Source organism: Orycteropus afer, unplaced genomic scaffold (assembly GCF_000298275.1).
Source record: "Orycteropus afer afer isolate SDZICR_OR568_19922 unplaced genomic scaffold, OryAfe1.0 scaffold00130, whole genome shotgun sequence".
NCBI lineage: Eukaryota > Metazoa > Chordata > Mammalia > Tubulidentata > Orycteropodidae > Orycteropus > Orycteropus afer.
Genome location: NW_006921717.1, coordinates 7,261,692 through 7,287,673, shown reverse-complemented (window position 1 = coordinate 7,287,673; position 25,982 = coordinate 7,261,692). Strand labels below are relative to the sequence as shown.

General features: G+C 57.9%; 1 protein-coding gene across 1 annotated transcript in view; it reads right to left on the bottom strand.

The window, feature by feature from the left end:
* Positions 1-6,837: 6,837 nt before the first annotated feature.
* Positions 6,838-25,982, bottom strand: part of RAB3IL1 (RAB3A interacting protein like 1) — a 22,173-nt gene continuing 3,028 nt past the window's right edge. Inside the window, exons 2-9 of the mRNA XM_007944891.1 lie at positions 16,297-16,531; positions 15,006-15,101; positions 14,812-14,889; positions 12,152-12,280; positions 11,948-12,060; positions 11,435-11,534; positions 7,933-7,999; positions 6,838-6,920 (exon numbers count right to left, since the gene is read on the bottom strand). Of these exons, the coding sequence (XP_007943082.1) occupies positions 6,838-6,920; positions 7,933-7,999; positions 11,435-11,534; positions 11,948-12,060; positions 12,152-12,280; positions 14,812-14,889; positions 15,006-15,101; positions 16,297-16,531 (901 nt within the window). The remainder of the gene's footprint in view (positions 6,921-7,932; positions 8,000-11,434; positions 11,535-11,947; positions 12,061-12,151; positions 12,281-14,811; positions 14,890-15,005; positions 15,102-16,296; positions 16,532-25,982) is intronic.

Sequence of the window (25,982 nt, the reverse complement as noted above, 5' to 3'; positions counted from 1 at the left end):
GGATTCAGCAGGGTGGACCTCAGGACCGGCAAGTTCCCGGGAGATGGTGATGTGATGTTACAAGATTACACTTTGAGAACCCCAAGTCTATTTCTCTGATTAGCTAACATTTTATCTGGTCTAACAATCTGTAGAAAATCATTGTAGCTAATATTTATACAATTCCTGCAGACATGGAGTGAAGGGCTCTGGGCTTTTCTGGAGACCACTGGGAGAGGTGTGAGGACAGTTAGGCAGGCCCTGGATGTCACCATGTACTGAGCACATGTGTGTTGAGGAGAGGGCCCAGACCGGAGGAAGCCCTCTCCTGTGTAGAGATTCAGCTCCTCTGCCATCAGGCACCCACCTTCACAGGCCCTCCATGCTTAGGTGCAGCCCGGCTGGGGGGCACGCAGGGATTCCTTCCCTGGGGCAGCTGCTTGGAAACCTGGGCCCTGGCCATGCCCCAGCCTGCATACGTGTGCATTTGTGCATGTGTACGTGAGAGAGGTGGTTGTGCAGGTGATAAGACCCTAGATAGAGTTCCCCAGGGGGTGAAGCAAGGACTGGCCTGGGACCGTGCCACCCCCTCCAGCCACTTCATTGCAGCAGAGGGGAGAGGTGGCCCTGGCCTCCCACCCCCTGTGGTTGTGTGTTCCTAGTTTCTACTTCCTGCAATCTTCCCTGCAGGCCAGCCTGCGATCACTGTGCCTCTTCTGGCTTCCATGCCCATAAGTCTTGCAACTTTCAGGGCATCAGGAGCCTGGGAAAGCTTTAGACTCTATTGTTCCCAAACCCCCAACTCTTGGCAGCCGGGTCCACCAGAGCACTTGGAAAGGGAGAGGCCCCACTCGACATTCCTGAGCTGCCACGGGGCCACTGCCAGGGTGCTGGGTTTAGCTGGGGGAAGGGCCAGCTGAAAGGCAAGGCAGGGTCTGCCCAGCCAGAGCACTGGGGTGGGGGCTTGACTTCTGCCCCCGCCCCAGTCCCTGCTGCACTTACTTGGGCCTGCCTTCTCCCTGCCGCGAGCTATCACAGGGCCTCTTGTTGGACACACTGAAGTGCCTACTCCCTACCGAGGAGCCACCAGCCCCCATGGCGGAGCCAAGTGCCACCGGGCTCACCACATTGCCACAGCAGTGGACCAGTGGGGTGCACTGAAGAACGACGTGTTGGCCAATCAGAAAGTGCAGACCCAAAGCCAGGCTTCCGTTCTGCTGCAGATGCACGAATCCAGGTCAAACCAGAGCTTTATGACTTGGCATTAAGTTGAAGCTCACCATTCATTCCACGGGATGGATGAGCAAACCCTTCTGAGACAGGAGGGCCAGGGGGGCAGGGGCTGTAGAATTATGTAAGAACTGTTTGGGGCCATTTAGGGCAGAGCATCACAATAGCTATAGCAGAACTCCTTAGCGCACTGGAATGGAAGGAGCTACAGAGGCCAGTTAGCCTAATCTCCCCAGGGCACAAGGAGAAAACAGAGCCTCAAGGGCACAGCCCTGGCAGGAGTCAAGGCAAGATGGGCCGGGCAGATTGTAAAGTATGACCCAAAAGGAGGGATGCTTTGCTGCTGTTTGGAAAGCCAACGTGTGCCTGGGCTCGCAATCAACCCGCTCCACCCTCAGAGGCCAGAGGCTCATGCTGGCCTTCAAGAGATGGTTCACATGTGCCAAGGAGCTCTGGGAGCCCCGTGCCTAAGGCATTTGACTGCTAACCAGAAGGTTGGTGGTTCAAACCCACTAGCTACTCTGTGGAAGAAAGACTGGGCAGTCTGCTTTTGTAAAGATTGACTGCCCTAGAAACCCAATGGGGGTCTCTATGAGTCGGAATCAACTCAGTGGCAGTGAGTTTGGTATTTTTGGTTCACGTGTGCCAGGGGCACTTATGAGGCCTGAGTGGGTTACCTAGAAATCCACTTGAGAGGAACAACCCCTGTGTAGACAATGTCAGCTTACCCTCCCCACCCACCACCAAAGCCCTGAGTAGCTCCAGGGAGGAACCCCCACCCCCAGCCGGCAGAGCAGGGCTGGGGGCAGCTGTGGGGGGGGTCAAGAATGTGGGCCACAAGCCTAGGTTCAAATCCCAGCTCCGCCACTGCCTGAGCCTTGTGATATGGGTCATGAGCTTCATGAATGTGTCCCCCCCAAAGGATGTGTTGTGACTCCTAACCTCTAGACTTGTGGTCAGAGCCCTGGTGGTGCCGTGGTTAAAGCACTCGGCTGCTAATTAATAGGTCAGTGATTCAAACCCACCCGTCACCCTGCAGGAGAAAGATGAGGCGATGTGCTTCTGTAGAGCGCGGCCTTGGAAACCCTGTGGGGCAGTTCTACTCTTTCTTACAGGATTGCTGAGACAGAATCGACTCAATGGCAATGCTTCTGGTTTAGGGTAATACTTGTGGTTGAAGGAGCCCTGGTGGAGCAGTGGTTAAGTGCGTGGCTGCTAATCAGAAGGTTGGCAGTTCGAATCCACCAGCCGGTCTGCAGGACAGAGATGTGGTAGTCTACTTCCGTGAAGATTACAGCCTTAGAAGCTGCATGTTGTTGTTGTTAGGTGCAGTCGAGTCGTCTCTGACTCATAGTGACCCTGTGCACAGCAGAACGAAACACTGCCCGGTCCCACGCCAGGCTCATGATCCCTGCTATCCCTGAGCCCATCGTTGCAGCCACCGTGTCAGTCCATCTCTCTGAGGGCCTTCCCCTTCGTTGACCCTCCACTTTACCAAGCATGGTATCCTTCTCTAGGGAATGGTTCCTTCTGACAACATGACCAAAGTAGGTGAGACGAAGTCAGGTCATTCTCACTTCCAAGGAGCATTCCGGCTGCACTTTGTCTGGGACAGATGTTAGTCCTTTTAGCAGTCCATGGCACTTTCTGCATTCCTCCCATTTTTGTTGGCCCTCCACTTTACCAGCATGACGTCCTTCTCCAAGGAGTGATCCCTTCTGACAACACGACCAAAGCACATGAGACAGAGACTGGCCATTCTTGATTCTAAGGACCGTTCCGGTTGCGCTTCCGAGACAGAGTAGAACCCTACGGGGGCAGGGCTATTCTGTCCTCAAAACAAACAAACAAATAAACTCACTGCCATCGAGTCAATTCTGACTCATAGCCACCCCGTTGGGTTTCCGAGGCTGTAAACCTTTATGGAAACAGATTGCCCCTCTTCCTCCTGCAGAAGGCTGGTGGTGGTGGGCTTGAGCCACTGACCTTCTGGTTAGCAGTCAGATGCCTTACCCACTGCACCACCTGAGCTCCTTTATTTTGTCCTAGAGGGTTGCCTTGAGTTGGAAACAAACCCAAGGGCTACAGCACAGTGTGGGTTTGTTTTTCGGATTTGGGAATGGGAGGGGTCGCTACGAGTCCGATAGACTCCAGGACTTCATGGTGGCAGGTTTGGTTTTTTTTTTTTTTTTTTGGTTTGTTATGTTAACAAGGCCGTTATCAGTATAGGGTGTGTCTTAAGGCATTACTTTTGAGACCTGCGATAGGCAGATAGGCTCTTAGGAGCAGGCAGAGATGGAGAGAGAGCTGTCACAGCACGTGAAGATCCTAGAGGAAAGGACCCAGAGAGAGACAAGGAGCCTCCCCCAGACAGACAGAGAGAAAGCCTCTCTGGGGAGCCAGAGCCCTGGATTCGGACTTCTCGTAGCCTAAACGGAGAAAATAAACTTGTTCATTAAAGCCTTAGTCGTAAAGCCACCCGTTAGTGGTATTTCTGTTATTGAAGCCCTAGGTAACTAAGACACCTCAGTTTCTCCTTTTTCTAAAGCACAAAAAGCCCACTGCCACTGAGCCGGTTCCAACTCATGTTGTTGTTGTTATGTGCCGTCAAGTTGGACCTGACTCATAGCGACCCCTCCTTGGGTTTCTGAGGCGCTATTACCAAGGAAGTAGATTGCCCAACTTTCCTTCCAAAGAGTGGCAGGTGGGTTTGAACCACCAGCCTTCTGGTTAGCAGTCAAGTGCCTTACACACTACGCTACCAGAGCTCCCATTCCGACTCATATTGACTCTATAAGATATAGCAGAATTGCCCCGTGGGGTTTCCAAGTCTGTAAATCTTTACAGAAACAGACTGCCTCATGTTTCTCCCACAGAGCCGCTGGTGGGTTTGAACTGCCGACATTTTGGTTAGCAGCCAAATATTTTAACCACTATACCACCACCAAGGAAGGGCCTAATTCATTGCCAGGCACCTCATAGGTGTTCAGTAAAAGAATTCTAGCATGCTGGTTAATACCATGGGCTCTATGGTTCATCCTTCCCCTGGGGCCACCATTCCTCTGTGGGACCTCTGAGCACCTGTCTATCCATCTGAAAAGGGGGGATGCTAATGAATGGGGATCCAGTGATCGAGCTCCTTTAAAGAGCTTGGAACCATGCCCGGCGCACAGTTCAGCGCTCAGAGATTAGCTACTGTTTGGGGACGCTGAGGCCAGAGTGTGTGTCCCTCTGTCCGTCACACACATCTCTGGATGTGTGTCGTCGGCCTGCTCTCAGTGGCCCCACCTGACAACAGGAGGGGGAGGCAGAGAATCTCTGGGGTGGGGCACCCCCAGGCCTCCCAAGTGTCACTGCATGCTTCTTTGGTCCTGGGTGAGGCTGGACCAGGGGCCCAGAAGCTGGGGACAGAGATGGACCACTCAGGGCCCCGATCATCACCTTCTTCAGCCCCCAGCTGGCCCAAGGTTGCCACAGAGCAGGACAGATTTGTTCCAGAGGATGGGGGACCCTTCCCTGATGACCCCCTTGCCTTCCTGCTTCCTTTCCTCTTCCTGACACCCTGGGTATATGACTCACGCATTTGTTTTTCTTGCCAGTCTCCCCACTTGAGAGTCTAAGCTCAAACACCAGGTGTCCCCAGCACCAGGGACAGGAGTGGCCCAGTATTTGGTCAGTGAGTGAGTGGACTTGTGTGACAGGAGCCCTAAGGGGACTGGGGCTGGATGGGGATATAAGTCCCAGATGGAAGAGAGAGGGGGTCCTGGGGGTGGGGGGAGGAAGGAGCGAGTTGGTAGAAGTGGGAGGGGAGCCTGGGCTGAGGCTTCAGAGAAGGGGGTTCAGGGAAGCAGGAGACCTCCTGGGAAAAGGCTACTGGCCGGAGATGACAGAACAGAGGCCTTGTCAGTGGGTCCCAGCCAAACTGCAGCCAGCCAGACCTACCAGCCATGTGGCCCTGAGGCCACAGACCAATGGGGAAGGCCCCCTCGGGGTGTCACCAGTTCCAGAAGGCACCAGCTCACAAGCTGCTGTCCCCTCCAGGAACAGCACCCACAGGTGCGGCATCCACAGGTAGAGAGGGTTAGCCATCATAAGACACCTCCCCAGCCCGACCCAGAGCCCTCAGAGGACCCAGCTACCCCACCCTCTTCTACCTGTGTCCCCTGCCCCTTGCTGGAACATATGTAGGAGCAGGGCTGTGAAACCCAGAGCATTCAAGCCACACAGCCCAGCCTGCGCTGCTGCCAGACATCACCAATCAATCCTCGATGCTCTGACTCTGAGCTTCAGGTTTTAGCCATATTGGCCTGGAGTTGGCCAAGAACCCCTTCACCTGAGAGCAGGGAGACCCAGGGAGCGGCAGTGGCCAAGTCAGCCTCACACCTTCTCCCCTCCTCGTGGGGAGAGGGAGGCCGGGCTCATCCCCCCGTAGCCCCCAGCCCCACAGCACACTGAGGAGGCACTTGCTTGAGCAGTGGGTGGCGGATAGGGAGAGCCTCCAGGATTTGAGTTTAATCCCAAGCACGAGGGCAGGCAAGGGAAGGATTTGGTTTCGTTCCTTCAGATGCTCGGGCGGGCCTTGGCCTGAGCCCCAGCAAGCGGGAGCAAAGACGCGTGGCAGCCCGGCCCCTACTCACAAAGCCGTCCTTTATTAAATAGAAACTGCGTTACATTCCACTCAGAGGAGGAAATCCGGACATGGTGAGGGATGTGTCCAGGCTGGAGCCCCTAACTCTGGGCCTGCGTGGGCTGTGAGGGGGAAGCGGGGCCCAGGTCCTGCCTGCCCCACCCAGCCCTTCCTGCAGGGCCTGGAGACCCCAGTCCCTTGTCCAGACGACCACCCACTGCTGACAACAGGCATGAGCGTTCTGAGAAGTACCTGGGCTTTACTAAGAAGAAAAATGCCCCAGGGCTTCCTGGAAGCACTGGGCTAAGACTGGCGGAGGGCGGGAGGGGGGGCTCCTGACTTCATCTTAAGGAACCTCTAGGGGGAGGTTCTCAACCACACACAGGTTCACAGGTTCACAGGTTGGACTGGAGAGGATCTGGAGGTCCTGCCAGCCCCTCCCGGCCCTGCTGCCCTGTGAGCACTTGGGACAGCAGGGGACTTCGGGAAAGGGTGCAGGCAAGGCCAGGGCCAGTCTGGGGCAGTCAGTCCAATGGGGAGGCCACCTGTGCACTGGTTAAAAGGGGGTGGCCAGGGGGGAGCTGAGGCGCAAGATACACGGGAGATCTGGCCACCCCCAGGCAGGTCCCTTTTTCTCAGGACTTGGTCGTAACAAGGGCCGGGGACCCAGGAGGGGAGCTGGCTGCCCCACGTGCTCATTCCATGGCTGAGCCCCTGCGTCTGGTCCCCAGTTCCTCCATCTTTGGTGCTTTCTGAAAGTCTCCGGTGGGTTGTAGAACCCAGTGGGGAAGTGAGGAGGGTCGTCTGCGTCTGGCCTGGGATGGATACTTGGTGCTGGCTCAGTGCTATCTCTGGGGCCTGGCAGTTTGTCCATCCTGGGCAGACATTTGGCTTGTGGTTCAGTGCTGGCTCCAGGAGCCCACTTTCCTGTCTGTCTGTCTGTCTGTGCTGGGGCAGGTGTCTGCTCAGGCTGCGAGCCCCGTTCCAGGCCAGGCCACGCCCTAGGCCTCGTGAGGGAAGAAGCCCAGCTTGGCCAGCGACATCTCCTTCCGCAGCCTCATGACCTCCCAGAACATGGGCTCCGCTGTGGGCAGAGAAATGGTGACAGCTCAGGGACAGCTCAGTCAGACGCCTGCCCCCTCCCCTGGCTTCTGGGAAGGGCAGAAGACCCGAGAGAGAAGACTTCTGGGCTTTAGGACACTCAAGCCCTGACTGTGATGGGGCTGGTGGGGTGTTTCGGGGAAGGACAGAGCGTGGGTATGAGAACACCTTGGAAACTCACATACTGAATGCACACAAGGGATGGATGGGCCCTGAACTTGTGGGGCGTCACCCAGCTCCTGACCCAGGCACCTACACCACAATGTTACCCTCATCGGTAATGACCCCTGGCTGGGAAGCACACTCAACAGGTCCCTGAACAGTGGGCAGGGCCACAGTGTCCAGCCAAGTCCCTGGGAGGTGGCAGCCCCTCAGGTCCACACCCTGGCCTGGCAGGTATCAATGCCCTGTGTCTGCTGGCCTTGGTCTTCAGGGAGGGTTGACCCCAAACACCTTCTGCAGCAACTCAGACTGCAAACTGGCAGGGGGGGGAAGTCTCTAGGGAGCAAAGCTGGGTTGGAGGAGGGGGAGACCAGGCTTTGCAGAGGGCGGGATGGAGGGCCTGCCAGGAAGGAGCACAAGGAAAGCAAAGGCCTGGGGGCAGGAGGGGAGGCGGTTCTGTAAGCAGGGGACACCAGGCGGCCACACCAGGTGGGTGAAAGAAGCTCTTAGAGCCTTGAATGCTGGGCCAGTCACAGGAGCCTGTCTTCACAAGTCCTGGGAGCCAGAAGAAGACTGGCAGGCGAAAGAGCAGTCCCGCCCAGGTAGTAGAAGGCACCCTGGGGAGTTTCTTGTAGGTGGCATGGGCTGGGTGTCTCCCTCTGCAGCTGAACTCCCCACAGAATTCAGCACTCAGGTGGTCCACCAACCCTTTACTAACCCACCACAGGCCCCCTCACTGGCCTTCTGGCTGGGAAGGCCCAGTCCAGGCCAACCCAGCCCCCACCTCCCTCTCCTGGGCGCCATCCCTCTGCCTGCCACCAGGGGGCGCTCACCGTCCTGCCGCACGAGGCCTTGCTGGATGTATCGGATGTAGGTGAAGAAATTGCACACTGCTGTGATCTGCGGGCAGAACGGAAGAGGGGTGAGCAGCCAGCCCCGGATCCCCAGGACTCCCCACAGGCGAGGGTGCGTCTGAGGCCAGAGCAGGGAACCCCACGTTTCCGTCAGAGCCAGAAAATGCTCCCTGAGTCCGACAGGGCTGGCCTCCAAAGTTGTAATGAACGACTTCAATACGACTGCTATGGAGTGGCCTCCGGATCAGGGTGACCCTGTGTGTCAGAGAACTGCGTTCCACGGGGCTCTCAGTGGCTCTGTTTTGGGACATAGATCCCCAAGCCCTTCTTCCGAGGTAGACTCAACCCTCCAACCTTCGGTTAACAGCATGAACCCAGGGACTCCAACAACACTCCTTCTCCTAAGAAAGCAATGGGTGCAGATGACGGCTAACTAAACACACACACCAAATGAGGCAGACACGCTTACCATCCCGATTGCACAGGCGGGGAAAACAGGCTCCAAGAATGGAGCCCAGTGACTGCAGAGGTCACAGAACTAAGAAGCAGACTCTCCTCTGGTGGGGAAAGTGCTGTGGGTGCCCTTCCCAGGGCCCTTGCCACCAGCCTGGGCCCCATCTCCCAGCTGCTAAGAGCACTGGCCAGTAGGCTCCTAGATGCTCCTGTCTGCACCGCCTGTCCCTGCAGACCTCAGCCACTGACTGGCATGGGGCCATAAGGCAGGCCCCCTGGCCTCAGGCTGCAACCAACCCTGTGCTCCCCAGACACTGTGCATCAGGCTGAAGCCAAACCCCAGTAGAGGCCATACCCTTGCTGGCGTCCCCCCTCGGCCCCCACCCATCCCGCTTCCCTCACCCTTCTGAGAGCTGCACAAAATCTCCATCCTGGGCTCTGCCTCTTGGGAACCCAGCCCAAGGCAGTGTGGAAGGGGGCTGGTGGCTGTGCCCACAACCCCTCCTGAATGCCCAGTGCTCCACGGGGGCATGCTAAGTGTGGGGGAGAGGGGAAGTTCTGGGAGGTGGGGGGTGTGGGCGATGCTCTGGCTGGAGCAGGAGGTCAAAGTGGGGCAAGGGCTGGTGGCCCGGGCATAGACAGGGAGCTGTGAGTGTGTGGCAGGGCCAGGCAAAGAGCCTGGTGTGGCCAGTATACAGGGCACAACAAATGGAGGAGGGCATCTACAAGAGGCTGGGGTGGGAGAGGCTGGGGCGCCAGGCGTCTCTGGTGACAGCAGGGACCCATGGGAGGCTCATGGGCCAGGAGGAACAGGGGCGCGGTGTGTGTGTGGGGGAGCTGTCGTCCAGGGCTGTGCTTTGGGGAGAGAACATGCCCCTGCCTGCTGACTCGCAGCGCAGGTCTCTGCCTCAGGGCAGGGGGAGGAGGGCCACCTCTGAACCTCAGGCCCTTCTCTTCTCTCCCACCCCCTGCTGTGCCAGCACCATCAGACACACAGGCCTGGAGAAAACCCAGCGTCAAATGTAGTGTTATTTTGCCAGCCACGAGGATTTCTTACACTGGCCCCTCTGTTGAGCCCTGGTTGGGATGGGGACCCAAGGCTGTGGCCCCAAGTCCGTGGGGCAGGGGGCCGCAGCATAAAGAGACACGACCCAAGTGTAGAGATTTAAGGTCTTGGCAGGGTGGCTTCGGGCACACCCGTGACCCTCCTGAGCCTCTGAATCCCTTCCAGGAAGCAGGAGTTCCACGTGCTGCTGGGAGCACTGCCCACTGCCCAGGAGGATGCACTCACGGACCCCGGCCCCAGCCCCAGCCCAGATGTCCCCCTTTGGTCATACTGACCAGGAGGATGCACTCAAAGACCCCATGGTCCAGCCCCACCACAGCTGCTCCACTTTGACCACTGCCCTCGTCTCTAATCTGTTGCCTGACAATTGGGCCACTTTGTCCACTTTGGCCCTTCTTCCCCATGGGAGCCTCTAGTAGGGAGGGGAGAGGACAGCCCAGAAAGAGCCTGTCACATCGCTCCTGCACCAAGACTCAGGGTTCTCCAAAGGGGTTCCCTTTTGCCTCTTTCAATCCTAACGGTATACGCAAGTCTGTGGAGGAAGTCCAGCCAGAACGCTCCTTAGAAGTGAGGACGAGACTTCGTCTCACAGACTTTGAACAAGTTGTCAGTATGGACCATTCCTTGGAGAAGGGTACCATGCTTGCTAAAGTGAGGGTCGGTGAACAGGGGGAAGGCCGTCAACGAGATGGACTGACACAGTGGCTGCAACGATGGGCTCAGGCACAGCAACCATTGTGCGGATGTGCAGGACCGGGCCGTGTCTCATTCTGTGTTTCGTTCTGTTGCACACGGGTCGGTCTGAGTCGGAACCAACTCAGGAGCACCATCCAACAACAACGGTCTGTGAAAGGGGCCCTGGTGGTGCAACGGTCAAGCACTTGGCCGCTAACCCAAAGGCTGGCAGTTCAAATTCACCCAGTGGCTCTGCAGGAGAAAGACTGGGCAACCTGCTTTCCTAAAAATGACACTAGAGAGCCTTATGGCTTACCCGGAGGGAGCTGGAGGCTTAGAGAAGGTCAGGAATGAGCCCCGAGCCCCACCTGATGGGGCTGTTCTACTGTCACAGGGGACTGCCCTGAGTCCCAATTGACTTGATGGCACCCAGCAACAACAGACTATGAAGAGGACAGAGAGACAGAAGGGGACAGAGGATGGAAGTCACCTGTCTTCCAGCTCCAGCTCAGTGAGGTGACCTGAGGCAGCCTGAGTCACCAGCAGGTGAGAGTAGAAGCTGGGACTCCTGGAAGCCCTTTGCTGTTGCCTGGGTAACAGACAGGCCTCTGCACCGTCTCAAAAGCCTGAGCCTGGGAGCCTGGAGCCTGGGAGCCTGGAGCAGAGAGCTTTGCCCTGGGCCGTGTATCACTCACTCCCTCGGCAGGTGATGGATGTCCCTCCTCCCGTGATTACGTTTCATTCTTTTAGATGTGTCTTAGCAGACTGGAGAGACTTTCCCTTACTGGCTTTGAAGAAGTGAGCCACCAAGTTATGAGGGGACCATGTGGCAGGGGACTGTGGGTGGCCTCCAAGGGCCCTGGCCAACTGCAGCAAGAAGAGGGACCTCAGTCCTACTATCACAAGGAACTAAACTCTACCAACCACCACATGGGCTCAGAAGACGACCTTGAACTCCGGAAAGGAAAGCAGCCTGGCCAACACCTTGACTGCAACCTTGTGAAGCCCCAGTGAAGCCACATACATCTGGACTCCTGACTGACCCGGGGAGACCGCGAGATCGTAATGGTGTTGTTTAAGCCACTAAGCTGCAGGAATTTCTTACACAGTAAGCAAAAGCTAACACATCTGCTGTGCTGCATGGCCCGTCAGTCTCTGCCCCTCTGAGCCTGTACTGTGTTCTATAGATTGAGCTTGTGTCCTGGTTGTGCTCCCAGGACTGAGGCCTAGAGTCCTGGCCCAAGTGGACCCTAAGGAGCCAAGCGATGCCCCCAAAGGACGACTCACCCTGGCCCGGGAGGACGGCGAGATGTAGTAGTGGCTCTCAGAGTCACCAAGCCGGATGCGGTGGCGGCAGGCACGGGCCAGCCCACTCAGGGCACACGTGCTGGGGGGGAAACAAAGGGACTGTGGGCAGCCAGCTGGGGGCTCCCCAGCTCATGCAGGTGGGGCATAGTAGCCAGAAGGGTGCGTAGGAAGGAGCAGGCAAACAGGTGGGCAGAGGGAGAAGGTATGTATGTCGGCCAACCGGGAAGAGGGAGCTCCCAGCCCAAGACCTCCTTACAGGGCTTAGGAGTCCACGACTGGGGGCACGGAGTTCTCTGTGTGGGTGAGGTGCCCCCCGCTCCTGGGACCTGGCGAACTTGGACACTACAGCTCCTGTGCACCTTCAGGTCTCACACCAAGACCCCAAGAGGCTGGCCCAAGACTCAGCACACCCTGGCCATCCCCTCGGCACAGCTGGAGGCTCTGTGGGGCTTTCCCCAGTGGGCGGGGACGGGCTGAAGGCGCTAAGCTTACTTGGTGCCGTCACACTCGACTGCCGCCACCTTCACTGCAGGCAGCGCCGGTGAAGCCACAGGCTCGATGGTGAGTGTGTTGTCCTCCACGGCGGCCCGTACCAATGTTGAGAGCTACAGCAAAGCAGGTGGCAGGATGGGGCAGTGAGGGGCCAGGCTCCGGCTATGGGTCTGGGCTCCCGCTGGCCACCTGCACCCCGCTCACCTCCTGCATTGTGAAGTCCAGGCAGGGACCCACGTCCTCTCGGTATACCCTTTCCAGGAAGGGACAAGTCTTGTCCAGGGTGGGTGACTCCCTCCAGGCTTGGAACTCTGCAAATAGGGTCGTGTCCACCTGTGGGGGAGGGTGGGTTGGGGTGAAGGGCAGTCAGGGTGCTGGAGCCCCACACACAAGAGACGGGTGAAGAGGAGGAGCAGGGAGGACCCCAGCACGCCAGCAGGCGGCCAGCGGCCATGCAGAACTCTTCCCCAGAAAGAGTTCCGTTCTTCCACTTGCACCAAAGTATTTAGAACACAAGGTTCCATTTCCAGGTGAGTTTTTAGGTTCTTGGCATCGAAGGATTTGTGGGATTCTTCCCCCCACCCCCTTTTTTCTTTTGATCTAAAGGTGAATGAACAAGAAGCACGTAGCGGTAAGGATGCTTGAGGGCATGCCAAGGAAAGGAGGCTAGCAGGGAGGCCAGATGACAGTCATGTTGCAGGCAGACTTGGGTCTGAGGGCTGGTCCTGGAAACCCTCCCTCTGCTGCCCCCTTGAGGAGGAAAAGTCAAAGGGCAAACCTGCAGGTACGTGCAGGAATACACAGCACACACAGGCACATGCACACAAGAGGACGGGACGTACCCAGGCCGCCCCTGCTGCCCACCCCGGCCGTGGTTCACTGGCCACCCTGGGTGCATGCAGAGAGCGAGGCCAGGGTGGGCAAAGGCGGGGCCAGAGCCGTTACCTGGCGGGAAAAGGAGAGAGAGGTAGTAGAGATGGGGATGGCGGGCGGCTCCCCGGGCGGGAGCTGCCAGGCTGGCTCATAGGTGAGGTGGACCGCCCTGCTGGGGACCACGCAGAGGAGCAGGGAGAGAAGAGGGGGCAGCCCAGGCTGGGTGGGCCGGGGTGGCAGGGCAGACAGACAGATAGACAGATGCAGAGAGACAGACAGGAGGAAGGAAGAGGTGTTAGTGTCCAGTCAGCAGCTCAGAAGGAGGATGGTGGCCTCCCTTGTGTGACCCTGGGGCTCTGGGGGGGGGGGGTCACACTGTGCCCTGCCAGGGAAGGGGCCGGCCTAGTGCCTCCTCCCTGGCAGTCCTGGAGTCAGAGTTGGAGGGCAAGGTGAGTCTGGGGCAGGCTTGTGGAAGCGGCCTCCCACCACATCTGTGGGAGGCTGTACACGGTGCAGCCTGAGCTGGGCTCTCGGTACCCGAGCCCTGCCATTCCTCACAGAGCCCCGGAAGGCCTCAGCCACCACTGAGGAAACAGGCACTGCGACAGCCCACTCACCCAAGGACCACAGTCATGAGTGTCAGTCTCCCCCCTCAGCCCCTGTCCAGCCCAGCCAAGGACCTGAGCCCCACCCCTCAGGGAGGATGATCACTCCTCCAAAGGCCATGCTTATCCCAATGCCACAGCCAGGGGGCGCTGAGGACGCTGTGCCCAGGGCTGTCCTGAGGTGGGCCTGGGTTTCACGGCAGGGGCCATATGGGGCTGGGCCAGCCTCTCCCCAGAGGCCCAGCAGCTCCTGCCCAGCCTCTTCCGGTCCCCAGGGCAGACCCTCAGAGCCAGACATAGCCCCTATGTGGTCACACTACACAGCAGAGAGTGCTGCATCATGGAACAGCGGGGCAGGGTGGGGCTATCAGGCCCCCAGATTACACCCGCACCCTAAGACGAGAGAACAAAGGCCTCAGGTCTCTATCTGCAGCCCTCACAGCCACAGAGAAGGCCCAGAGACAGTCAATGAGGGCTCCAGGTCACACAGCAAGGAGCCAGGCTCTGGCCTCACTGGTACTGTGTTCTCCTTTCCCGTGCCCGCCACCTGCCGCACCCCTCACCTCCTTGCCCTCCCTGTCTGGGGCGAGGGCGTGCCCTGCAGCGGGGCACACGGCCGGGCAGAACGCACTGCTGGTGCTCTTGTGGCGGGAGTGGCCCTTTCGGGGCCCGGCCTTGGTGGGGCTCAGCAGCTGCGGGTGCAGCTCACGGTTGGGGGAGGCTGGCGTGGACGTGATGACGAGGGTCTTCAAGGCTGTCACCTCTGCTTGCAGCATGTCGATCTGGCCAGGACAAGATGACCCAGAGTTGACACCACCATGGCGGCCACTGCCTGCCAGCCCAGTTCAGGGCCAGCACCTAACCCCACCTGTCATCCTTGGACTAGCCTTCGAGGCAAGGACCGAGACACCCATGTGACAGGGAAACTGAGGATCAGAGACGTGACCTGACAAGGACTCTGCTGTTAGTGCCCATCTGCGAGTGGGCTGGGCACTGAGCACTCTGGGGCGCCAACGAGCCAGGAACAGGCCAGCCCTCCCACTCCACGGACAGGCCAACAGCTCAGCGCCCAGGGCCAGTCTGGGGCTTCTGCTTTGTAAGGGGAACAGCAGAGGGGAGACAGGAAATGACCATACCCACAGGACCCTTCGGCCCTGCAGGGCCCCAGCCAAGAGCCCCATGGTGCGGTGAGGACACTGCTTGGAGTCCCAAGGAACACTGGCTCCCACCCACAAGCTGCCTTCAGCTCTGTGACCTCAGATGCTCCCATCTCTTCTGTGCCCTTGTTTTCCCACCCCTGCTGACCCCATGGGTGACACTCCCCCTGGGTCGGGAAGGCCAGGCCTCCCAGGGCTGGGGGGCAGGCGGGAGCTCCGGGCGGCTCACCTTGCCTCTCGCCTCCCTCAGCTGCTTCTCTGACGCTGCCTGCTTCATGTTGGCTTCCCGGACCATCTTGTGGGCTTCCTGGGAAGAGCAGCAGGTTCTGGGTGAGCGGCGAGGAGTCGGGCATTTTATTCCCAGCCTGCCCCCTTGGAGGAGCCGGGCATCCCGCCCCCAGCCTGCCCCCTTGGCCTGTGCACCTCAAACAGGCTGGCCGTCAGCTCTTCCAGCTCCTCTTCCAGCTGCTCGCGTACCTTCGACAGCCGTTCACACTCTTCATCCTTCAGTTTCAGCTCCTGGGGGTGCGAGGCAGGTGCCGTCAGCCCTGCCAGCGTCCCGGGCCTGCCACTGGGGTCCCCAGGCCCCCCTGCCCAGGCTCCCGGGCCCCGTATACCTGGCAGTCTACAATGCATTCGGCAGGAGCCTGAAACTACGGTTAGTCCCGTAGGGCTGGGACAGCTTGTCACAGAGAAGACTTCGCAACGGTTTAAAGTCACAAGCTATTGGTGGTTACGGGGCAAGGAGGGTGGAGGAAGGGGATACTGAGTGTCTGTCGAGAGGGATGAAAGCCTTTTGGAAATAGACAGTGGGGACGGTCGCAAAACAGGGTGCGTGTACTGGCCGTCATCACTGTTGTGGTGGTGATTGTCGTCGTTGCTATTGGGTTACTGTCACAGTTACTGTGGGGGTGTTGGGATTGTTGTCGTGGTGGGAGTGGTGGGAGTGGTTATGGTTGTTGTGTTGGTAGTGGTTATTGTGGTGTTTATTGTTGTCACTGTGGTGCCGGTGGTAGTGGTGGTAGTGGTGTTTATTGTTATTGTCATGGTGGTGGTGGTGTTTATTGTTGTGGTGGTGGTGGTAGTGGTGGTCATTGTGGTGGTGGTGGTGGTGGTGTTTATTATTGTGCTGGTGGTGGTAGTGGTGGTTATTGTTGTTTATTGTTGTGGTGCTGGTGGTGTTTATTATTGTGGTGGCGGTGGTGGTGTTTATTGTGGAGGTGGTGGTTATTGTCATTGTGGTGGTGGCAGTTATTGTTGTTATTGCTCCCACTGAGTCAGGCCCTGCTTCACAGTGACCCGTGAATAACAGAACGCAACCTTGCCGGTCCTGCACGGCCGCCATGGCTGCACTACGGACAGCTGGAATTCACAGCGTTTTCATTGCCAGACTTTCAGCTGTCAGTCACCAGACCTTCCTTCCCAGTCCACCTTAACCTGGAATTTCTGCCGAAACCTGTTCAGCGTCCCAGCAAACACAAGCCTCCCCGGTCAGACGTCAGACATCAGATGGTGGTGCTGTGTACAAGGGCACTGGAAGGGATTCAAACCCAGGTCTCTGACGGGAATCTCAGGAATTCTCTGGTAGAGAAGTGGTCCAATCTCTGAGTGGACCACTGACCACTCAGAGCATAATTAACGCCCGGAGACTCAGTGTGAGCCCAGCCCAGGGCAGCCCCTCTCCGGAGCCCCACCCCCTGCCCTCAGGCCCCACCTTCTGTGCTTTGCATAACTCCTCCTTCAGGAACTCCGAGCCCTTCTCACGGATCTCCACGGAGGAGCTTCGCAGCCGGGCCACGTCCAGCTGGGCAGCTGCAGGGCCCTCCCCTGCCGAGGACTCTGCCAGGGCGCCCGGGGGCTCCCTGTGGGCTTTGCAGAGGCTGATGGTTTTCCAGGGGCCTGGAACAGCCCCAAGGGGTGGCGGGCGGCCCTCCTCCGTGGGGGGCTGGCTGTGAGGCAAACAAATGCATCAGCGCAGGCAGGGGGCGATCTGAGATCTAGACAACCCTGGTCAAGGCACCCGTCTCACTGGGCCTCAGTATCCCTATCTGTAAAAGGGCACGACCGGCTAAAACCAGATTGCCACAGAGACAAAATGACAGAGCTCAAGGCCTTGTGGGGGGCAAGGGCAGGACTCACTCATTTTTGTCAACCACCCCTTCAGCCCAGGGCCTGGGGCTGTGTGTGTTTGGCACACAGTAGGTGCTCTGTTGGTGTCCTTTACATCAGTGTAGACAATCAGTCTCCATTTCTAATCTAGAAAATGGGGCCAATCCTCACGGCCCTACCTCAAGGGTCACTGAAGGGACTGGAAAAAAACAAAAAAAGCAAACTCACTGCCATAGGGTTGACTAGACTCATAGCAACCCCTCCTTGGGTTTCCGAGCTGCTGTCTCTACAGAAGTAGATTAACCAGTCTTCCTTCTGAGGAGTGGCTGGGGAGTTTGAACCGCCAGCCTTCTGGTTAGACCACCAGAGACATGTGTAAAGCCTGGCACCCAGGGCAGCTCAGGCGGAAGCTACCGGGGAGGGGTTATTATACATGCAAATTGTATGCAAATTACACCCCACTCAGGGCAGCCCAGAAAGGAAGGACGCTGAGCAGACAGGCAAGGTTCAGGCAGGAAGTTTGTGGGGCACCTTTCTCTGGGCCTGCGGACCCCCTTTTATGGACGTTGGAGACGCCCCTCCCTCGCCCACGCTCCACCCTGCACAGCGGACCCTGGAGAGGCTGGGGGAAGGGCGAGGGCTTGGCCAGCGAGGTTCCTGCCTAGACAGCACCTCTGGTCTCGCTCACTCAGCAAAAGCCAGTGGTTCCTGAGCCAGCAACTTGGGAGCCTGGCCAAGGCTGGGCTGGGATGAGGGTGGGGGCTGGGACACCAATAACAGTGGGGGAAGTAAGGGGTGGGGCTCAGAGACCACACAGGATGGGGGAAAGCCAAGGCCAAGGAGGTCGTGGGATTTGGGATTGCTGGGGGGGGAGGTGTGAGATGCAGGGCTGGGGGATGGGTCCCCCCTTCCTGTCCTAGAGACCATGGCAGGGCCACCATGCAACCCTGGAGCCTCAGTTTCCCCTTTGATAACACCCAGGAAACACAGCCATGAGCTACCAGCAACACCCAGGGGATCCCAGCAACCAGCTACCCAGCTCAGCCTGCCCTCAAGGCTGGCGAGGGCCCAGAGTGTGGCTGCCAGGCCTCCCCGTCTGAGTCTGCCTGGCGGGGCCCAGAGCTTGGAAGAATAAGGTGGGAACATAATCCCTCACTCGACATTGACCTCCAACATCAACAGCGCACATGCCAGACAGGGATCTCTCCCAACACCCTTGTTGGTGGGGAGAGGGGTCCTGAGGCCTGAGAGACTGTGGCAGCCCCCCGTTACCCTCTTCCCCACACTGCAGCCTCAGCCCAGGTAAGTCTCAGGAGTACTCTGCAATGTCACCTCCTTGAAAACACTCGTGATACCGTCCCCATTCCACAGGTGAGCGCACTGAGGTTCAGAGAGGTGCAAGGACTTGGCCAGGCCCACACACCCGTTGGTGGCAGTGCTAGGGCTGTGGCCAGGCCTTCCCTCCAGGCCTGAAGCCTTCTGGCCCTGGCAGAGCGGGAGGATGTGACCACAGAGTCAGCGTGTCTGCTCAGGGTCCTGGCTGCTGGGCCCCGGGGCTGGGAGGCTCCTGCATGGCTGCTTCAGGGAACTCCGACCCGCCTGCCGCCTGGACTGGCTTCTCAGCCCCTGCTCAGGCCCGGAAACCTCCTCCCCAAGAGGGAGCCCCCAGGAATGTCACTGAAATCCTCTGTTTCCGCAGGGGGCACTATAAGAATCAAACTAGAAATCACTCCCCGTGGCGGGCACAAGGTCAGCAGCGCTCGTTCACAACCGTGATTGGCAGAAAGCCACTGTCCCTGCCCGGGTTCAGGGTCTGCAGCTGAAACCACAGGCCCTGGGGAAGGGACCCCTGCGTGCTCAAGTGGGGGGGGGGGCAAGTCACTAGGGCTTATCCAGGCAGCAGACCCCACAGCACGGGCTGCCCACTTCAGTGAAATAAGCAGGAACTGCATGCCAAGGGTGGGGTGACCAACAGGGACAGCGTCGGGCACGGGGTAGGATCCCAGCTCCCCAGACCCCCAGATGCAGGGCCTTCCCATTCACACTTTGCCAGCTCCTCCCACGTGGACCCAGCTTCATCCAACACTGTGATCTGGGCCTCTGGCCATCGTGAGAACCTGGAACTTTCCTGCTATTCCCACCATTTTCCCAATTGCCCATGGTTGGGGGATGGCCCCTATTTTGCTGCCAGAGGCCACAGTGATCCAGGGAAGCCTGAGACAGTCCCCCTGACACTCCCCACCCCTGGCCCCCCAAAAAAACCAAAAAACTCACTACCATCGAGTTGATTCCAACTCACAGTGACCCCCACTGGGTTTCCGAGGTGGTATCTCTACGGAAGTAGATTGCCCAATCTTCCTTCCACGGAGTGGCTGTTGGGTTTGAACCGCCAACCTTCTGGTTAGCAGTCAGATCCCCTAGGCACCGCGCCACTAGAGCTCCTTTAGAAAAAGCCACATCCAAATCCTAGTGCAGGAAGTGTGGGAAGAGCAGGACCACCCCATTGTCACCAACACCTGGCGCCAGGGGGTGGCAAGGACGCAGGGAAGAAGGGCCGACACTGGGAGGCAGCTGAGGGTCTGCAGCCCCCTCCCCCCTCCCCCCCCTCCAGCTCTGAGGCCACCTCCTGTGACTCGGAATCATCAGAGGAAGGGATCTGGGCCTCTCAGTCCAACCAAGCCAGAGCCTCCAGCCTCCACACACTGACCCCACGGACCTGAGGCCCGCACACCTCGGTCTGTGTACCCAAGGTTGTGAGGAGCAAGCCCGGGCTCCTGTGGGCAGCTCTCCTCCACTCTGGCCCTTCCACTCCTCGGTCCAGGGCCATGGACCCCAGAAAGACAGTCAACGTCTGGGAGTCCTGGTGGCTCGCTGGTTAAAGCACACAGCTGCAAAATGAAAGGTCGGCGGTTCAAACCAAATCCACCAGCTGCTCCGTGGGAGAAAGATGAGGCCGTCTGCTTCTGAAAAGATTTACAACCTTGGGCACCCTAGCGGGCAGTTCGGCTCTGTCCTACAGTGTCACTGTGAGTCAGAATCAACTTGGTGACAGTGGGTTTTTGACTTTGTCTGGGATACGCTGCTGAGGCCAATGTCCTCAGACTACAGGAAAGGGGTCGGCTGGAGAGAGTAAGAGGCAGGGTCAGAGGTGGGTGGGGGCAGCCAGGGTCCCCTGTCCTAAAGGCAGCTCTGCCGCCTGGAGCCCACGGGCAGCTCAACCGGAAAGGCCCCACTGGGTCACTTCCCCAGGAAGCACAGAACCGGAGGACACACAGCTCCCTCCATCCTCACCCACCAGGCTTGCTCTGGGGGGAAGGCCAGCAGGGCTTCTGTCCTTGCCTGCACGGCAGAATGAGAGCGAATGCCTGGACCTGAGTTACCAAGAGCCCTATTGGCCAGGAGGGCCTGACCAGACCCCCCTGAGGGCCCCTGCCCTGCCCAGTGCCCCCAGCCAGCAACTGCCACACGTCTTTTTGCCCCTCTGCCTCTGTCTCACTGAGGCCAGTGCCCAGGTGACCCTGTTCAGGTCGGCTTGTTGAGTGAAAGTCCCCAGTGCTAATGGGTTCTTACATAAGCTGGGGGTGGGGACACAGGCCAGCAGCTCTGACATGGGGTGGAAGAGTGGGCTGGACGGCTCACTGAGACCATACGCTCTGTGCCCCCGCGGTGAGGCTGCGGCAGGTCTGCTCTGCATAGACCCCAACCCCGGGCCCAGTTTCCAGGCCAAGGCTGGCCACCTGCTCCTGGGGGCAGTGCCACGGTTCCCCCCTCAGTGCAGTCCAGTAGGGGACTGGGGCTAACAGCAAAGTCACTTGTGCCTGGGGGTCAGCCGAGGGGGTCCTGCATGTCCCTCAGGAAAGGCTTCAGACAGTTTGGCCCAGGGAGAAGGGGCAAACCCACAAACACACCAGGTCCCCAGGCTCTCTCGCCCACGTCCACTCTGCCCCCCACATGTCCAGAGATGTCACTGAGTGTGGGCCTCACAGCAGTACTGCAGGAGATGCTCTCGGCAGCCTGGACTTAATGACAAAGCACCTAAGGTTCAGAGGGAAAGCGGCCTGGCCGGGCCACTCAGCAACAAGTGCAGGGTGGGATTTGAACCCAGAGCCCAGGCACTGGTGTTGTCATGTGACCTCTCACCCAGAGCAGTCTGGGTGGGAGGAAAGGGGATGAAGGATGGTTTCGGAGAAGTGAGGCAGGATGCAGACGGGGTTTGAGGAAGTTGGCAGCAGCACCCAGTGGTGTGGACTGGGGGCTGGGGAAAGGTCACGTCCAAGGCTGCTGTACAAACCAGGCAGGGCTTGGACTCAGAGGGGACACAGGACAGAAGAGCCCAGAGGAGAAATCATGATAGGACCAGTGTTAGATCACCACCCACTGCTTCGATTCCAACTCACAGTGGCCCTATAGGACAGAGAACGTCCCCTTGTTTCCAATAAATTTTACAGAAGCAGATGAACCCATCTTCCTCCTGCAGAGCAGCTGGTGGGTTTGAACCACTGACCTTTCGGTTAGCAGCTGAGTGCTTTAACCACTGTGCTACCCGGACTCCCCAGGGATTAGATCCAAAAAGCCAAAACCTACCACCATTGAGTCAGTTCTGACTCATAACAACTCTATAAACCAAAAAAAAAAAAAACCCCAAACTCACTGCCGTTGAGTCCAATCCGACTCGTAGTGACCACTCCTTGGGTTTCCGACGCGTATCTCTACGGAAGTGGAGTGCCCAATCTTCCTTCTGAGGAGTGGCTGGTGGGTTTGAACTGCCAGCCTTCTAGCAGTCAAATGTCTTAGGCACTACACCACCAAAGCACCTAACGACCCTATAGGACAGGATTAGAACTGCCCCAGAGGGTTTCCAAGGCTGATCTTTACTGAAGAAGACTGCCTCGTCTTTCTCCCACAGAGCGGCTGGTGGGTTCGAACCCGCTGACCTTTTGGTTGGCAGCTGAGCACTTTAACCACTTCTTAGGGGTTGGATAGGGTGACAAAAAAAAATTACATCCATCAATTAATTAATCAGTCAATTAAAAAAATCAAGAAATAAGTGAATGAGGAGATGAGGGGTACCATGACGGGAACGAGTGGGCTTCCAGGGAAGGGAAGGGGTGACTGAGGTGTCTGGGGAGTGGCCCGTCCAATGTCCTGTAGGCAGCTAAGGGGAAAAGGCAGGCTGGAGTCTGTTGGGAGGCACCAGGCCAGAGGAACAGCCTGGGCCTGGGCCTGCGTGAGGGGAGGGAAGAGAAGCCGAAGGCCAGCTGGGCAGCCTGGGGATTGAAGGAACCTCTGCCACAGGGCCGCAGGGGAAGGTTCCAGAAGAACAGGAAACCCGGGTCAGACGTCTGGACAGAAGGATGCCAGGGTGCTGAGTGGAGTGGGGCCCCAGGGCGACAGAGGGGGTCTTGAGTTTCTCTGAGGCAGGGCCTGGGGTAGGGCTGGGAGCAATGGGTTCAAGGCAACTAGGGGGCAGAGAGGTGTCAGATTACCCAATAAACAAAGCAAGCATGGGCTAACTCGTGTTTTTAGGTACTAATCTGTAGTGAACAATTTCACATTTTCTCACCACATCAGAGATTCTGCTTCTAGGTATCTGTCTCGCTCCCAAGCTCACAGCACTTTCTTAAAGAGCCAAATCATCTTTTCAAATTCACAGTCCCTTACGGGGATGGAGTACCCAGTGAGTGAGGTAAGCATGGGCTGGCTTGTGCTTACTTCCTCAGCACAGCGTGTGGTGACAGCCATGTGAAACTATTCACTACAGATTAGAAACTAAGCACAAGTCAGCCCGTGCTTAGCTTGCTTATTGGGTAAGCCACACCTAGGAAAAAGGGACAGGTCAGGGGCAGGGCGGCCTGGGCCCCTCCGGGAAGGGGAAGCAGGTGTAGGGTTAGAACCAATTCCCTCTCGGACAACAGGTGGAGGAAAGAGGAGGTCGGCAACAGCCTGGGGTGGTAGAGAAGGAGGTAGGGCCAAGGCTCTCCAGGCCATAGCCCCAGGCCTGACAGCCCAGCCCTGTCTAGAGCTCCCAGCCCAGCCCTGTCCCCACACCGGGAGCCAGCACATGGCCTGAGAGGGTAGAGGACAGGCAGGGCAGGACACCGGGCTTCCCTGCCTGATGAGCCCTAGAAGAACTGACACCCTAAGGCGTTCCACATCCAACACTTACACCAGGTACACCTGTCCTGTGCCAGGCACCCCCAGCCCCGGTCCATCCAATCCCCTCCAACACAGATGCAGACGACAGCACCCAACCCCTTCTCACCGCGTGCATTTGGGCCCCCTTCCCAAGGCCTGCTGGTCACAAACCCTGGGAAGACGCTAGAAAAAGCAACACTCTAATGAGAAGTTAAGCCCCTACACAAAGGTATCTCCACCTGTTGGAGGTGGAAGGGGGGGTGGCACATCATGGAGGGCTTCCAGGAAGAGTCAGCAGGGAAGGCTGTCCAACCCCTTCTCAATAAGGAGGCCTCCCTGCCTGACCCCAGAGCTCTCAGCCAGACTTCAGACCTTGTCTCAGAACCTGTACCCACCTGTGACTTAGGCCTTACACGCAAGAGGTCACAGATCCCAGCTCCTTAGAGCAACCAGCACCCAGGGCAGTTAAGTGACTTGCTCCAGACTATACACGAGTCCAAGGTGCCTGTAGCCCTGGACCTCCCCAGCATGCTGTCTGCTGCAAAGGCACAGGCCTCCATCCTGGGGGGCTGTCTCATCTGCTAGCTGGGCAGTCCCTCAGAGCCTGGTCCTCCTTAGAGATGAGTATGATTGGTCCCATCTATCTGGTGCGGAAACTGAGACCAAGGGGCTGTATCAGCATCATGTGGTCAAAAACCAGCCCAGAATCCAACCTCTGGCCTCTGCTGACCAAGTCCCAAGTACCTAGCACTGTGTTCATGCAATAGTACCCAAGATGCCACCCTCACCCCAAGACTATTGACATGTGAAATTGTGGGGGGCAGGGAAGGAAGCAGGCTGGTTTTGGGGAACAGTGCCTTGAAGCTACTCTGGGCTCAGAGCCCATGATCCAAGTGTCCCCAGGAAGAGGATCCACCCAAGCTCCTGCAGAATCCAGAGAAGCTGGGCTCCAGGCAGGGCCACTGATGCCCATCCCCAAGGGAGCAGCCCAGGGTCCAAAGAGGACCCCCAGGAAGGCTAAGGGGCCCTGTCATTAACAGAGCACAGTCCCCCAAGAAAGAAAGACAGACTCATTTTACAGACGAGGAAACCAAGCCCCAAAGACATCAGTGCTGTAGCCAGGGTCACTCACTCCCAATGCACGATGAACAGGCCCAAGTACAGGCCCAAGTACACACCTGCCCAGTGCTGTTATGAGCTATTGGGCATCCTAACAGAACAAGCTTAGTCAGAGTTACCTGGGCAAGTGTGACTCACAGCAGGGTCCTTCCCAGATGCTTCTGGGGCCTGGGGTGCTGGCAGCTTAGTCCCTCATCCCTAAATCCCTACATCCCAACACCCAAAGGAGGGGCACTCATATGCAGAGCTCAAGGTAACCCTGAAATTCTGGCCCTCACTCCCCAGGCAGCCAGGTTTCCAATCTTCCCCTCATGATATCTCTGCAGTTATATAGCACTACTAGGAGCTCTGGTAGCATAGTGGCTAAGGCACTTGACTGCTCACCAGATGGCTGGCGGTTCAAACCCATCAGCCACTCCTCGGAAGGAAGGTTGGGCAATCCTACTTCCGTAGTGATACTGCCTCGGAAACCCAAGGAGGGGTCGCTATGAGTCAGGGCTGACTCGACGGCACATAACAACAACAACAACAAGGAGCTCTGGTAGCATAGTGGCTAAGGCCTTGACTGCTAATCAGAAGGCTGGTGGTTCAAACCCATCAGCCACTCCTCAGAAGGAAGATGAGGCAATCTACTTCCGTAGTGATACTGCCTCAGAAACCCAAGGAGTGGTCGCTATGAGTCAGGTCTGACCCGACGGCACATAACAACAACAGCAGGAGCTCTGGTGGAGTAGTGGATAAGGCACTTGACTGCTAACCAGAATGTCAGTGGTTCAAACCCACCAGCTGCTCCATGAAGGAAGACGGGGCAATTCACTTCTGTAAAGATTTACAGCTTTGAGTTAGAAATGACTCAATGACAGTGAGTTTGGTTTGGTTTTGACTATGATCTCTGCACCCAAGTAGGCCCCAGGGGATCTAGAGATATATCCAGAAAGTGAGCTGTGTCAAGGAAACTGTGGGAGTCGGGAACGGTCCTGGGATACGGCAGGACACTGGCCTGGCCTCTGAGACTCTGTCCTTCAAGTAAGTATCCATCTACTTCTGGCCCTCCAGCTTAGTCTGTCTGGCCCCAGCCTGACTGTCCCCAGAGAAGGCCACAACCAGCCCATTTCACTAGAGGCCCAGAGATGAGAGGCCACACTCTCAAGGTCACACAGCAACTCTGTGTAACCCCAGGCAGGACAGCCCTAACTTCTCCAGGTACCATAAATCTGCCTTAATCGCTTTCTCCAAAAACTCAGCCCAATTCCCTGAGGGCACAATTCCAACAAATCCACAGCTTTGCTCAAAATCTCTCCTTTTAAGAGTCTTGCCTCCCCACACCTCACCTCTCCCAGGAGCACACTGTCTCAACAACCCTCTGCAGGGCATGGGATTCCCCCAGCTCCCCTGTCTCAGCTCAGGCTTTGGCAGATGCCTTCCAAAGATGTGAACCCAGCCTGCCCCAGAGAACTCCTCCGCAGCCCTTGTCCCCCAGAGGCCCTGCCCTCATTTCCCCGTTGTGGCTGCTGGAGGGGGTCTGGCCTGGGACCACCCATCTGGTCTGTGCTTTACAGAATACGCCCCCCAACACACACACACACACTCCCACTCCGCCACATCTTCTCCAGACCTGGTCTGTCCAGGCCTCCAGGAAGAGGAAGTTGTTTGCCTAACTCCAGAATACCACGGCCTCCTGGTGGTTGTGGCAGGGTGCCACCAGGTTGACCAGGGACTGGGACTACCATGAAGAATTAATGGTCTGGACAGACAAAGTGTACCAGGCCACTAACCCGGGACCCGGAGTTCACTGTGCTCCCTCCAAGCCCACACCTCTGAGACCCCAAGCATCAGGACCTCCAGGTGGAAGCATCAACTTGCAAGCGACCTTGGCAGAGGCCCAGCCCCCTTCCCAACTGCACACCCTTCCAAGGGTTACCCCAGCTGGGGGTCCCTCCTCCAGACACCTACCCCAGATTTACTTCGGCGCACCCCGCCACCCCCTCCTCACTTGCGCTCCGAGTGAGACGGGCTGAGCTGGCGATGCGCACTCCC